Genomic DNA, 15,011 nt, shown 5'->3' with positions numbered 1-15,011 from the left:
GTTAGATATGGCCACAATGGCCTGGTCAAGCATGGGGCAGGGGGACTGCATCTTACCATGTGCTCAATCCATGCGGTAGAGCTGCTCTGCAGCCTGGCTGAGGAACCCAGAGCAGTTTTCCCTCTGTTTCATTGCAGTTGTATTGTTGCTTTATCCAAACTCAAGCAGTTGCATCTGTCCCTCCCCTCCCCTTTCTGACATGCTGTGAACACATGGATTTCTGCACACCGGGGAGGAAAGGGAAGGTGGAGATAGCAAAATGCAGAAGTGTTTTTCTTACTGGAGCAAGGAAGGATTTCCAGTGAGTTAACCACTTCATTTCAGTTTCACACCTTAACTAACTTGCAGTTTATAGCTAGGCAAGGGACTCTGCAGTAGCCACCACTGAAGGGATGCTAGTGAGTACATCCTTGGAGATGCTGAAAGAACATGAAGTGCTGAGGTTGCAGTTTCTTCGGAGGCTGCCATGCATGTGCTTGGTTTGATGCCTCGAAGGCACGAAGAGCCACAGGAGAGGAAGATCCTCCTTCTGCTTGCCGTGCTTCTCTTCTTCTGCCATGTCAAGAGCATTCCTGTTAAGGAGAAAGGAGAAAGATGGGCTTGTCTTTGAGACAATCCTGACATCTCCTTTCACTATATTCACCTTGACCTCCAGCTCTGCAGAGGGATTTTTGGCCAATGACTGTTGCAAAGGTGGTTCACTGAGTAAGTGTCAGACTGTTGTTCTTGGTACAAGCCTACATTAGCTTTCCAATGTATGTCTAAGCAACTAGCTCAGGTTGCCCAGGCATGGGTATTTGCTGGCAGCGGGAGGGGATTTACTGACTTTTCTGGCTTGCAAAGGCATCGGGAACTGAAGGCTGACCTCCTTGTCTGATCTTTGTTACAAATCCAGTTACAGGTTGTGCTGGTTTTGGCTGGGATGGAGTTAATTTTCCTCCTAGTATCTAGTATGGGGTTGTGGTTTGGATCTGTGCTGAACACAGTGTTGATAACAGAGGGATGTTTTCGTTACCACTGAGCAGGGCTTACACAGAGCCAAGGCCTTTTCTGCCTCTCCCCCCACCCCCCAGCGAGCAGGCTGGGGGTGCACAAGGACTCGGGAGGGGACACAGCCGGGACAGCTGACCCCAGCTGACCCCAGGGGTATCCCCCACCGCATGGCTCATGCTCAGCACATACAGCTGGGGGAGGAGGAGGAAGGGGGGACGTTCGCAGTGATGGCGTTTGTCTTCCCAAGTCACCGTCACGCGTGATGGAGCCCGGCTGTGCTGGAGATGGCTGAGCACCCGCCTGCCCATGGGGAGTGGGCAAGGAATCCCTTGTTTTGCTTTGCTTGTGCACCCGGCTTTTGCTTTACCTATTAAAGTGGTTTTATCTCAAGCCATGAGTTCTTTCACTTTTACCCTTCTGATTCTCTCGGGGGGGGGAGTGAGTGAGCAGCTGTGTGGGACTTAGTTGCTGGCTGGGGTTAAACCATGACACAGGTAAAAACTCTCCTTGATAAATAACCTAAGTCAAAAATGTCAATTTTCCTCTTGAAGGAGGTAAGACTGAAATTTGCTTTAGATTCTAATAGCCAAGGGCAAGAACACTAATGGCTTAGAGTAAATGCCTTCCTGCAGTCATAAATCCTGCTTCTTGGGGGATAAAGGACTTAGAGGATGATAAAGTAAAAGAAAGAAGGAATTTTGAGATTGTTTAAGTGAAAAATGCGACTCTATTGAGTCAGCTGGAGTCAGCCGCATCAATCTCAGCGGTGATTTTCCATTTGTTGCATCCAGCAACCCATTGATAGCATCCCTAAATGAATGTTTCATTGAGGAATGCAGACAGAAATGGGAGGCAGCAATTATTTGACCAATTTAAAGCTGGAACATTTCACCCAGCTTCTTCCAGGAAAAGAATTGCTGTAAGGTGTGTCCTCCATATCACTTAACCTGGAGATTTTTTTTTAAGCCAAAGCCCAGCTGATGCTTCATCTTCAGCTCTTGGTGTTTTTTTACTGACAAGCATTGCAGGCACCATCTCTTTCCAAGGGACAGCTTCATCCAGAAATACCCCTCCAGCAGTGGGTCATAGCATGTCACTAGGAACAGGAAAATCCATGTGTCTGTAATGATGCGTATATGTGGGGGGAGTGTAAGACCTTTCAAAAAGAAGCCCACACTCCCTTTCTCCAGCTGTGTCAGACCATTACGTGCTAACTACTGTCTGAGTTAAGGGATGGGGCACAGCTGTGGTTTTCTTAAAGCATGTTATTAACAGTATCAGCATAACCACTCAAACTCAAAAGGCATCCTGTTGCTTAAACGTGAGAGAAAGCACCCTGATTATTTTAATTTTTTTTTCTCCAACACCTGGTGTAAGAAATGGAAAAAGAAAATTATTTTGAGGCGATGGACTCAAAGTTGCCCATCAGTGGAGTGTGCAATGGGAATCTGCTGAGGACAGCAGCTGAGCACAAAGCAGTGCTGCAGTCTAGCTCTTCACTCTCTTATCTCCCAGATCAAAGGAATATATAGGGATGAACTTGTGTCTGCTGGATAAAATACTGTTGCAACTAAGGACAGGTCCTGAAACCACCTGGTGACTGTCTCATGCTTTCAGGTTTTATTTTTTACATCATTAGGCATGCATGAGTTAGCATGACATTTTGGGCTGGATACATGCTGCTCCGTGTGACTGGTGCTTTAGAGCTTGGCTGCAGCTCTGAGTATAAACATAACCCCATCCCAGGCAGAAAAGTTGCAAAGATGATGCTTCATCAGCGCAACCTTTTGCTCTTGTGTGTCTCCTCTTATTAAACCAGACCTCTCATATGCTCTGTGTCACCATCTCCTGCACAGAAGGAAGCAGCCAGCAATAAATAACTGAGATTTAGTACTTCATACCTACCTCTGAAATATTTAAATGAGAGAGCTCTCTGCAGTAATCTTTGAAAACACACCGCCGTGCTGTATGAAGACAGCAATTTTCCCCTCCAAAATCAAATGATTCTAGCAAAAATCAGAAAGATGATGTGGAGGAACTACAGTCAATTCACTCTTTAAAAAATGGTTTTGTAGTTTTATATTCCCTTACTAGGATCTGAATAGTGTATTCAGATAATAGCTGGATATAAATGCGAGATATAATTGCTAGATAGAAATGCTGAGAATGACTAATCAGCAAATTGTACTCTTAGGCTTGCCCAGACACACATTCTAAAGGAAATTATTGCTATAAAACATTTTCCATTTAATCCCTTGTGCTTTCAGCTCTTGGAGGCTGCTTGACAAAATGAAAAAATAAAAAAAACCCAAACCCAATCAGTAAATAACTGAGAAGCAAGCTCAGAAACAGGGTGCAATTGAGGTCTTTAATAGTCATTATGTACCTGGAGATTACCCTCATCATCATCACCGTCACTGTAGTCTGTAGCTGGCTGTGAAATGATGACTGCTTGTGGTTTCTTCCCTAATTGTTTCCAACAGTTGGAATAATTTTCTGCCATAGCTTTGTTATGGGCACCTTGTTCCTTCAGTTCTTTTCTACCCACTCGTACCCTTCAAACAGCCTTAGTCTCAATGTTTAATGTCATTGCATGGCATGTAAAATAATTAGGAAGTTGCAAAGCTGCACCACTCCGTCAGGCAGGACCTCTGCTGATCAAATCGATCCTCTTGTGGTTTCATGCAGCCGGAGGAGCTCGCTAGTCTGGCAGCTGCTGCAGGCAGCTACGGGCAGCAGCCAGCAGCTGTCAACATCTGGGCAGCTCACCTGCCCTCCTTCCAGGTTGCTTAATGTACCACGACCACCGGGGAAGCTGCTGAGGAGGACATTAGGCTCTGCTGGGCCCTGGGGTTTGTTACCAGCACAGAATACCGATAAGCATGAACTTTCCTGCATAGCGAATTGGTTCTGGTGGTGTGGTCAGAGCTTTGCTGCTAGGGAGCCTGAGATGGTCTTTACAGATGACACATCACTGGGCAAAGTCTCATCTTACCTTGGTTTAAGTTGAATACAGTTGTAAAGTAATAATCTCTTGGGTTAAGAAGCTGGCTGCTCTGTTCTTCCTTCCTTCCTCAGCAGCACAAGGTCAAAAGATTATTCTTTTTTCATTATTCCTAATCCAATTCTTCAGTGGAAATGGACACTCTTTTTATTGAATCCATTTATTTAATTGCTGCTGCTGGAAAGCTATTTCATTGCCCACAAGAAGCTAGAAAAGCTTGGGTGTCTTCCTTTTTGTTGGGGTTTAAGGTTTGCTCAGAGGAAGGATGGTGCACAAGTCTGCTAGAGATCTTGTCTTACCGATGTGCTCTGATACATGGGGGTGACAAAACGAGCATCCTCCCTCCTCACCTGTGCTCAGCATCACGCACCTTGCTATGGAAGGTTTTTTCCTTGGCCCAGAATATCTGTGCCCCGTCCGTCATTGGACCTCTCTTGTTAAAGATGTGTTGCTCCTGCCTCACCTACTGATTACTCCGTCGTGGGTGATGGAGCATCCAGGGGTGATGGCAGCTTTGTTGCAGATAAATACAGAGAAACCCCCAAGCCCTTCACTTCTATGCCATGTGGATAGCTGTGGAAAATCTTCAGATGTGAGCCTTTAAACCCTGTTCCTGGCAGCGTGGAGCCAAGTCGGGTACAAGTAATCTTCTCAACCTCCCTCTCTCCCCTCCTGGTTATCAGCCTCCGTTAGTTGCTTGCATTTTGGACAGCCAAGCAGGGTAGAGCAATAATACAATAGTGGCTGTAATCACCTTGAATGACCCTGGTTTCACCCCTGAGCAGACAGCGTTGGGGTTTTCTTCTCCTAGAGTAATTTCCAAGCACAGCCCCTTAAGACTGAGCTGAAAAGCCTCACTGAGAGATGGCTCTGTTCCTGGAGTGCCTGTCCCTCCCCGTGCAGCCGCCTGCTCCGTCTGTCTTACCACTTGATTTTTTTCCCCCAAAAAGCCAAGCGCTGCCTGCAGCCCCACTCAGATGGATGCTGCTGAGGAAGCGAGGGAAAGCGAAAGGAAGAAATAAGGGTTTGACTCCAGACACTGAAGGCAATTGTAACATTTTTTCCTTCAAAACCCGAGCAGGAGTTGGCTGGGATCTGTCAAGCTGTGAGTTCTCACACATTTGGTAAATATTTAGGGTCTGATTCACCACTGAATCACTCTGTTATTTTTTTGGCGCTATTCAGAGGATCTGCTCCATCACTGGGATAACACCAGCCCTCTGAGGTCCTCTTACCTTTGTATTTTAACATCTCATGGTCATGTGTGCCTGTTCTCACAGTCCCCCATCAGGATGGGGAGATGGTGTCATCCCTGCCTGGCAGAGGGACTCAGAGGCACACTGCTCCCAGGCACCTGAGTTCTTCTCTGACACTAAACCCAAAACAGCCCAAAAGCTCCAGCTGTCAGCTGGTGAGACTCCAGTGTGATGTGGAAGGGTCCACACCTAGCAGAAGGTGGTACATATGCACTATTGCAGCCTTTCTTCTGGGACTCACCATGTCATAGGCACCCCTTGGTGCGTGGTGGGTCGTACACCAGCTCCTGCTGCTGTGGTAATCACTTAATAGCTGCACTTCTTGTCTTGCTGTACCTGGGAGAGCTTCTAGGGGGACGCCAGAGGAGCATATTTCCCTCCAGAGATGTCTGTGGTTGGTGTTTTGCACGTACAGATTTCTGCTTTCATCGCAGGTGGAAGACAGCATGATGGATGTGTACGATCTTGTGTACGAGGAGGTGAGGAGGAACACCTCCAGCTTCAGGAGGCACGAGCTGACTGCCATCCACGAAGCAGTAAGTTGTCTTTCAGCCTTAGCAGAAAACCTTGCCCTGGGGTATCTCCCCAATGGTTTTGGCAGGCTGAAGCTGATGCCTGTGCTCTGCCTCATGGATGTTGCAATGCCATTTTCCCTCAGAACCGAGTCCTCCAGTCTGCTGTCAAGTCTGCTCCTGCCTTCCTACTCTTCTTTTTCCAGGTTTGACCAATCAGATTATCAACAGGAGGAAAGGGACACCTACCTGAGCATCACCCTGATGCAAGACCTTCAAAGCTTCTGTGCTGTGGCTGATATATATGTTGTCTGTCTCAGCAGGCCCTCTGCTGTGCTCCCTATCTGTGGTGTGAGAAAATGGGTATACACGTCTCTGGTGCCCCGTGTCAGGTAGAGGGAGGGTAGTTACACGTTTTCCAGCAGAATTATTTAGACTTGGTTGTTTCTGTTTACCCTTGAGCCTATGGCTGAGGAGTACTGGAGGCCACGTGGCCTCTCGCAGTGCTGGAGACTGCTAGCAAGCTCCACAAAACCACCACCCAGCTACTTCTCTGTAGCTCAGTAGGTGGTTAAGGGTGGTTGCCCAGAGCACAGGGAAGATGCTCACTCTCAAAGCCACAGGAGATGAGTGAGGACGTCCCCTGTTGTGAGAAACAACCGAGTCCCCACTGAGTAAAGGAGATGCCATCTCCTCGCGCAGCAGGGCCTGTTTGGGTAGTGAGTTCATGGCACGCAGCAGGGCTGGATGGGAAGGTCAGCTCTGCTCGCCTGTTTCCAGACACCTCCCACGCAACTCCCTTTATCCTTCTGTGTTTTCTTAAATCATGATAACAAGTAGTTTTCTAAAGCCGCTTTCGTGCGTGCTTCTCAAAACGCAGAAAAGGACAAATGTTTCTCATTGCAACAATGGTGGTGACCCTCAGAGCCGTGACCACGCGTGGTGCTGCTTGTTCTGCAGCGCTGTGGAGCAGCACACCCAGAGCCCAGCTCAGCAAGGAGAACCAGGCACAATACCCAGCTTCCTCAGTTGCTTGTTTTAGCCACTTTAATTGACAGAAAAACAGTCCTTCTATTCCTTTATGTTTTCCTTCTGCTAGAGCTCCAAGCTGGCCAGTTCACCCTGGCTATAGCAAACCAGCTCCACAGTGGGTGTTGCAGGGGACCACCTCAACCCATAACAAGTGCTGGAAACGTGAGTCTGTGCATTCCTGGGTTTTCCAGAGCAGCCACTGTGAGACCTGGTGTGGCTATGGAGGGAGGGCTTGGCCCTAGCCCCGGGCAGCACTCCTGGAGGAGCACGGGCAAGTTTGGGGCCAGATTCATTCCCTTCCTCTGAATTTAAGCAACTCCATTGCTGTGGTTGTCAACTGTATACCGATGTGCTTCGCTCCTCGCAGCCCTGGTTGTATAGCCCTGCCTGGGGCGACAGGGAGGAAGGGTGGCCCATCGCCGCAGCAGCTGGCAGACCTCTCCCTCTCTTCCAGTTCCTGTGCTGTGGGAAGCACTCTCCGTTTGGGGACACGGCCAACATTGAGAGCAAGACATGCCCACCTGGCCCGGCACACGATGTAGGACAGGTAAGGGAAAGGTTTCTTCCACCTCACAGTGGGGTTGTGCCGCTACTCGCTAGCTGTTAAAACCTCACTGGTGTTTAAGTGTTAATGAGACTTGTGGCTTTTTCATGGTTTGGGGTTGCTATGGGTTGGGGTTTGTTGTTTTAATAAGGAGTCGTCTCACCGGCTGGAGGAGCCTCGGTGGATCAGCAGGTCTCAGACCTGCAGATGTGGTTTCTTTCGTGACTTTAGAAAGCCTTCAGAGAAAACCTGTTTGCAGCCTGTCGCTTCCCTTCACCTTCCTCTTGCATGTGCAGAGAGTGTGAGATATCACAGGCATGTACCTAAGCTCAAAAACCCTGTTGGACTTTTCCATGTGACACTAGTTTCTGAGGCTTAAAAATGTCCCACTAACAGCAAATGTGGAATTTTCTGTACTCCCTTTTCCCCGTGGCATTAAATAGGTATTAAATTGAGAAATGAAGCAGGATGAGGATGCACAGCAGTAGCTTCATCAAGTACACTTCATTCCTCCTCTCTGCAGTATCTCAATGAAGTTGATGGAGAAGCCACCAGTATTAGACTGCCTTTGTGCTGAAGCCGCAGCGTAGACTTCATACTTTCTGAGCAAATCTGTTGTATGATTATTTTTCCTCCACTGGAGTAGCCAAATCAGCTGAAGTAGCTAAAGCCACCAGCATCAATATGTATGTTGTCCCGAGGAAAAACAAAACCATGTTGCTACAGCTATACAAAAACATTGTTGTTAGGCGAAGACGTCAAGTGCTAACAGCATGCTGTGATGCAGAGTCACGTGTCAGCCCACGGGGCAGCGTTTCAAGGCACTGCTTCTGGGAATGTTGCATCTCGAAGCAGGGTTGGACTTGGCTCAAAGAACAGGAAGGGAGAGCAGAGCAAAACCAGGCACTGTAGGGGTGACTCTGTTCCCCCCAGCTAATGGTTTGTGATTCCTCTGGTTGTGAGCCCGGGCAGGTGGATGGGAGGATGCATTATGCAACCTGGGGAACCACAGAGTTTGGTAGCTGCACTACATCTGCTCCCGGCTTTGAGCACTCTTACCTCACTCTGCAAATCACTTCATCAAGGGCATGCTCTTGCATTTTTGAAATGGCTGTCTTGGCTAACACCTCCTGGATTTCCATGGGGCCACTGGCATGCTTAAGGCTGATGTATATTAATGCTTGAGACACCTTGCAAAATTCAGCTGTTCATTAGTATCTTTGGGGAATGTATTTAGCATTATGTGCTTTGCTTTTCCATCTTTATTTCCCTCTTTCCAATTTCCAGCGGGTGGAAAGAAAAAAGCTTCTGCATGACCACACTTACCAGTGCTCACACACATCCCCACAGTCCAAAAGTCATCATGCCAAGAAAATCATAGGTGTGTTGTAGTAATAGAAAATATACTGCAGGTGTTTGTCTTCCCAAGTTGCAGCAAGCAGCAGAAAAAAGGAGAGCTGCCCATGGAGCAGCCCAGCTGTGCAATGCTGTGTCCCCCCCGTGCCTCTATTTGGGATTATGGTGGCGCTGTGGGGGGATGAAGCCCCCCCACCCTGCCCCAGGCTGCTGCTGTGCTGCAAGGGGTGTCTCTCTCCTCCCAGGACTGCCTGCAAGAGATCCAGGACTTCCTAAAGAAGCACATGGACTTCGTCTCCACGATTCTGGGTGTCACCATCGGCTTCACGGTAGCTATGTTTGTTCCTTTGCATTTTGGCCCCCAGAGGCAGGCTCCAACGGGGGAGGCGTATTCTAAATTAGCCCCCAGAAGCTGGGATTTCAGATGATTCTGGAGACTGGCAGCAGAGAAACAAGTGGTGGTAGAGGAAAATTAAGATGGGAAATTAAGACAGGGCCTGGACCTGTCTTGGCCAGGCTGATGGTCGGAGGGGTTTTCCTGCAGGAATAGGCTCACTGCATGGGTTTTCTGCCCAAACTAGGCACCGCAGCAGGCTGCAGCAGTGTTTACATTTCATCTGCCCAGGCTCGCCTGCGCATCTTCTCCTGCAAGCGAGACGCCTTGTCGCCTGGCGCACGGCTTGCGGATCAATTGGGAAGCCAGCAACAATTGTGGAAAAGGAGATGCAGTAAAAGTTCCATATTTTAGGAAACTTGCTGCCTCTCCTTGCCCAGTGCTCTCTGGCTGCCTTCCAGCTCAGCCTGGGAAGTCGCTTTGTGCGGCCAGAGCTGGAAGGTCTTGAAAGCTACTGAGCACCAGCAGTGAAGCTGGAGAGCTGTGCAGGAAGGGGAAGGAAAGTCTCATGACCCCTAACAAACCTGGTAAGGTGTATGTCGGGCAGTGGTGGGTGAAGCGTGGGCTTGTGAGGCGCAAGCTGAAAAGGAGAGGGGCAGAGCGTGTTGCCTGGGCTCCCGGGTGCTGTCTGTCAAGGAGGATCTTGCAGAGTTAGGGGTAGGATCATCTTCAGAGGATGGCTTGGGTAGAATCGGTCTGTACTGAATTTGTGAGTCTTACTTGGGGAAGAACAAAAGGAAAAATTAAATGTTGTAAGAGGAGTGTGTCCTTCAGTGGTGAGGGGGTGAGGGGGCTCGGTAGCTGCATGGGGACAGTCCCTTTGGAGCTGGAGAATGCTGCTAATTAAAACAAGGCTGCTCATATGCCCACCCACTGCTTGGCAAAGGTTTATCACTGTAATTACCTCTACGTGAGGGCCCTGCATGTGTGGTGAGGCACGCCAGGAAAGAGTACACGCCAGCAGACTTACTACTTCACCATGAAGGGAGGTTTGGTCTGGTAACATCTCCATGCTGCTCCCCAGCTGGGGCAACCTTTCCTGACTGAATGTGTCTTTGGAGATTTTGTTTTTTATTACTTGTGTCCACCTTGGCACAGTTATGGGTTAGAAGACTCTTCTTCATCTAAACAAAATCCAGAGGAACAAACGCTTTTGTATTTTATACTGCTAGTAGTAAATTTGGAAAACCATCAGGCATTGCTATGTGGCTATAAATGTAAAGCCATGTGTGAATATTTGGTGTTGCTTTCTAATTTTTCTCAGGTATAGGAGGAATTTCACTGCAGCTATATTCAGACAAAAGAGGGAGCGTTTTTATTATATATCTTTTTTTCACAGCTTGATGCTATAGCCAGATAAGGCAGCTATCTTTGAAGTGTGTTTGAGAGGAAATCTCACTGCACGGTTCCCTATTGTGATGGCAGGATGCAAAGGAAATGCGCGATGAGGGTTATAGCTGCTCTGATGTCACTGTCCCTCTGCCAACAATGCACACATGTCCCCAGATCAAGCCGCAAGCAAAGGCGCTTGCACGTTAAGGCAGACTTTTAGGAAGAAGCATGTTGTTGCAGCCCTCGTTATCCTTCCCACAGCAGCCTTACCTTTGATATGTTGCCTGTGTAAATCCTGGTGTGTGATATACGAGGCGGAATATCACAATGCAAAGGAAGTATACTGTCCTCTGCATTCCCAGCTGTGCACGTGTGTGGGGCGGGGTTTGGATATTGTTAGGGCTTTTTGTTTTGTTGGGGTTTTTTACTCCAAACAATGCATGAGGTTTGGTGTGTTGTTTTTTTTTTTTTTCTTCCCTATGTTATTTTTACAAAAGGCTATTATGAGAGAGATATGTTTGTTTGCACAGAGGAATGTTTTGTGGCAGGAATTTGAAATTTGAATTTCCTGGTTTCGTCTCATTTCTTGGTATTTTTAGGACTGGGTTTGAGTTGCGCTGTGTTAATTTCAATCAGATGCTTTAACCATGTGTCGGGGGGGGCGGAATTTTCTCCTATGTTGGAATTGGGGTTCACCATTTTACTGAAAAACAGCTCTCAAGAAAAATGTAACATCCTGATACATAAATTCAGAAGTGCCAAGTGGACTCACAGGCAACGTTTATGATCATGTATCTGCCCAGATGGAGCATCATAATCAGTTCAGCATTTAATTGTTTGTCTCATTTCTTTTTAGGTTTATGGGATGATCCTGACTTCATTCCTCTGGTTCTCCATCCACTTCAGCAACAACCTGGACCGGAAAGGCAAATACATCCTGCGAGAAAGGTAGAATCCCATCACCTGGGCGTCTCTACCAGGTAGACCCAGCTCTTGGTGCAGGAGGATGTCTGCAGTCACCCACAAAATCCCCCGGGAAGGTGTTGAGTGGGGCAGGCGGTGGGACGCGTGTCTCATGTTTCCCCTTCCTGCACTACGAGCTGTTGTGCGTTTCCAAGCTGGTCAGAGCGGACGATGCTCTGCGGAGGAACGGTCCCACACCTTCACCGAAAACGGGCAAGGACTGAGACATGCACCTGGGCTCGGACGTGCAGATCGCCTCGCCGGGGGACACGTGGGCTGTAGCTCCGCAGGCAGGGCACAAACAGAGCCTTACAGCAAAAACAGAGAGAAAAGCCCAGCAAAAATCAAATCACAGCATTAAACCAAACTTCTCTTGCACTGCCGTCCGAGCAGTTCCCTGTGACCCCCAAAGATGCAATGTGTCTAGGAAGATGGCTTTGGATCACAGCCCGGCACTGATCTGGTGCTACCAGCAAATACACGGACACAAAGTGTGTCACTGCTGATGGGAAATGTGCTCTCCTAGCCTGGACACTCCTAATGATTGACTTTGGGCACATGCTGGATCACACTCAAGTGTGTAGGCATCCAACGACCATCTACTGTTTTTTCCCTGTTTTCAAATATTGCCAGATTTACAGCGCTTTTGGTGGAGATCAGGACAAAACTCAGAAAGCACTAGCTTTGAAACAAATAAGGACATATCCCTCTGTTATTCCTCCTTGCTAATGCAATACACCGTTATTTTTTAATCCTGAGGATTTAGTCAACCTCCTAGAGCTTAATGCCACACTGATTTCACAGGGGCTTGTTCAACTTCCAGCCTTAGCCCCGTGTTTATCTAGCTTCACTAACCCACCGTGCTGCTGTGCAATACAAAAGGACTTTGATATTACACATAGATGCATGACTGAAGTTTAAATCTGTAAGAGAACAGGACTGATCTCCAGCCAGGTCAAACAATACAATGTTCAACTCCATGTCCTCTTTACATCACCTTATCAATAATAAACAGAAATTTTAAAAGCATCAATCAGCTGAAGAACTCAGCCCTCAGTCTAGTTCAAACCATAGGTCCCCGGCGTGCCTTGCCCTCATTGCAAGGAGGCAGAGCTGCTCCTGAGCTGAAACCCATCATTGCAATAGATTTAGCACCTGCTGGAAACTACCTGGCTATGTGAAATGTTTGTTGAACCAACAACAGCCTTCACCCCTCTCCTTTGTTGTGGCTTTTAGCCAGGAAAAGCAGTAAGTAGCAATTGTTTATTGAGAAATGTGGAAACCCCCATGCTGAAGTTCAGGACAGGTCCTGGCCCTCAGGCAGGGGATGCTGCACGTACAAGAACAGCAGTACAGCACCTGGTTAGCATTTTAACATGGCTGCAAATATCTTATATTGGAAAGAATTACGTTGAGGGGGGTGGGAAGGGTCTATCGCTCTTCATCCCACTCCCTTGGAACCAGCAGAGCTTCACCACTGACTTCACTCGAAGCAGGATCAAGTTCAAACTGCTTCGGAGTGTTACTCAAGCCACCTCCTGGCAGTCACCACCACACCTCGCCTCGGTCTAGCAGGGATTTAGTGCTGATATGCACTTGCCAACATACCTGCTTTCTAGAGAAAGATTCATTTACATGCATATGGGTATTCTTAAGTAAATCCCTCTCTGGAGAGAGACAATCTCCCTTGTGATCTCCAGCTGGTATTGTCCAGGCCACTGCTATTGTTATTCCCCAGGCCAGCTGGCAACTCATGTGACTCGTGGTTGCTTCAATACAGATGAATTTCTTGCAAAAGGCTGTCGTTCCTTCTCTTTTTCTGCTGTGCATGAGGCTGCATGCATTGCTCAGGGGTTTGCGTCATGGGAGAGCCCTCAAGTAATTCTTTCAGTGCTGGGAAGAGATATTCCCTGGGCAGCTGGTGCTTGCCTGTCCCAGAACCCAAGAGGGAGAGGATGTCAATGGTCCTTTGGAGGAAAAGGAGCTGCTCATCAGACTCATCCTACCCTTGACCAGCTGCTGGGGCAGCAGGCGTGTACCTCACACAGAGTAACACAAGCAGGGGCAGCAAAAAAAAAGCTTAAGGACACATTTAAGCAATAAAGACTGAAGTATCTGTACGAAAGAAATCTCTGCGGTTTCACTTTTTTAAACACTAGGTAGTCAGGTCTTGCCCTACTGCTCTGTGTTGGTGGGACAACTGATGAAGTTCTGCCATGCCAAAAAACATGGGAGATTGAGCAAATCAGTGGCATGTATGTTATCAGTGTGGGTTACCTGCTTAAGCTGCATCAACTTGAAAGTCGAGTAGAAAAGATCTCCAGTAAAGCTTCACCACCAGGACTGCTAAAGCTTTAGGTGCTCTTCCTTGCCAGGTCAATTTTTGATGTAAAGGGATTATTAGGGATAGGACTACTATGATAAAGAAACCTGAGAGGCTATTGCATCCCTCTGCCCCAGCTCTCACATCCCTTTAATCACTTATGATGGCTGGAACTTCATCAGAAGCATCAGGTGCCCTTTCAGCACCGGCCATGTAGGTGTGCTCATGAGTAGCTGTGGTTTTCACACCTCTGTACTGGTTTCTGTGGTAGTGGCAGCAGGGATGAGAACATGACCTGCACCAAACCATCTCATGAGAGGATAATGCGCCTAGAGAATCATCATTTCTTCTTCCCAATAAGCAGCAGACTGGAAGCATGCAATTTCTCGTCCCAGGAAGCTGGAAGTCCCTTTTCTTCCTCCGATAGCTAATCATGGGGTTTAGGTAACTTTTTTGCTACAAAATACTCCAATAAACTAAAAAAACCAAACCCATTGTTCTGTATGTATGCACTGGCTGTCTCGTGATCTTTGTTCCCATTTCACCTGCTTCTGGAGTTCCCCTGCGAGGAGGAATTATCTCTAATGAGCAGGTGGGAGAGCAGTGCTTGGCTGGACGTGCTCTTCTGCCAGAGCTCCTGCTGCCCTGCTGTGGCATCCCACCATTTCCAGCAGCAGGAAAGCAGATACCTTCAACTCCTCGGTTTTTAGAAACCTGTTGCAGAGAAGTGCAGCGTTACCATTTTGTTCACGGTTGCAGAAACGGCAGTGCCCAGGGATGGCTGGATGGAAACTGCGAGGCAGGCGGCTCTTGAATGGGTTTTTTTACACCTGTGCCAACGAAAAATCCCTGTCCTGCAGGTGCTTGCACTTGCTAGTCCCTAATTTGCTGCTTGCTATAGGCAAATTACAGCTCTTATGCAACCAGAGCCAAACCCCAGGAACCTATTTGTAAGCACTGCCGAGATTTACCCAATGTTGAGAAGATCAGGAGAGAGATTTTTGTTGGGATAAGAACATGGAGTTGAGCAGAGGGGATGTAAAGCCAACAGCCAGGCTGGGAGACACCTGCAGAGCCAGTGAGCCTTCCCAGGGCTTGCACAAGTGGATGCTGGTTGTTATAAGCATGTCAACACTCAAACTCTGGTAGGAGAGAAATCCCTATTTATGTAGGCATATGCAAGAGGAAAAAAAAAAAAAAGAGAGAGAGCCCAAAATGCAAAATTAAATATTTAACTGTGAATTGGCTCCAATTAATTGTCAATTATCAATTAGCTCCGCTAAGGTTACCTGGGCAATTGCA

General features: G+C 47.8%; 1 protein-coding gene across 2 annotated transcripts in view; it reads left to right on the top strand.

Annotated features, from left to right (window-relative positions):
• TSPAN32 (tetraspanin 32) overlaps positions 1-14,199 on the top strand; it is a 33,641-nt gene extending 19,442 nt beyond the window's left edge. Inside the window, exons 5-8 of one of the 2 annotated variants that reach the window (XM_074842002.1) lie at positions 5,688-5,789; positions 7,252-7,344; positions 8,943-9,026; positions 11,280-14,199. In XM_074842002.1, coding sequence (XP_074698103.1) covers positions 5,688-5,789; positions 7,252-7,344; positions 8,943-9,026; positions 11,280-11,375 — 375 coding nt within the window. In that variant the 3' untranslated portion in view covers positions 11,376-14,199. Of the gene's footprint in view, positions 1-5,687; positions 5,790-7,164; positions 7,345-8,942; positions 9,027-11,279 lie in introns of both variants that reach the window. The other variant, XM_074842001.1, reaches the window with a different exon arrangement.
• Positions 14,200-15,011: the final 812 nt, after the last annotated feature.

The sequence above is a fragment of the Strix aluco genome, chromosome 16, assembly GCF_031877795.1.
Source record: "Strix aluco isolate bStrAlu1 chromosome 16, bStrAlu1.hap1, whole genome shotgun sequence".
NCBI classification, from domain to species: Eukaryota; Metazoa; Chordata; class Aves; order Strigiformes; family Strigidae; genus Strix; species Strix aluco.
This window is presented reverse-complemented; position numbering and strand designations above follow the sequence as displayed.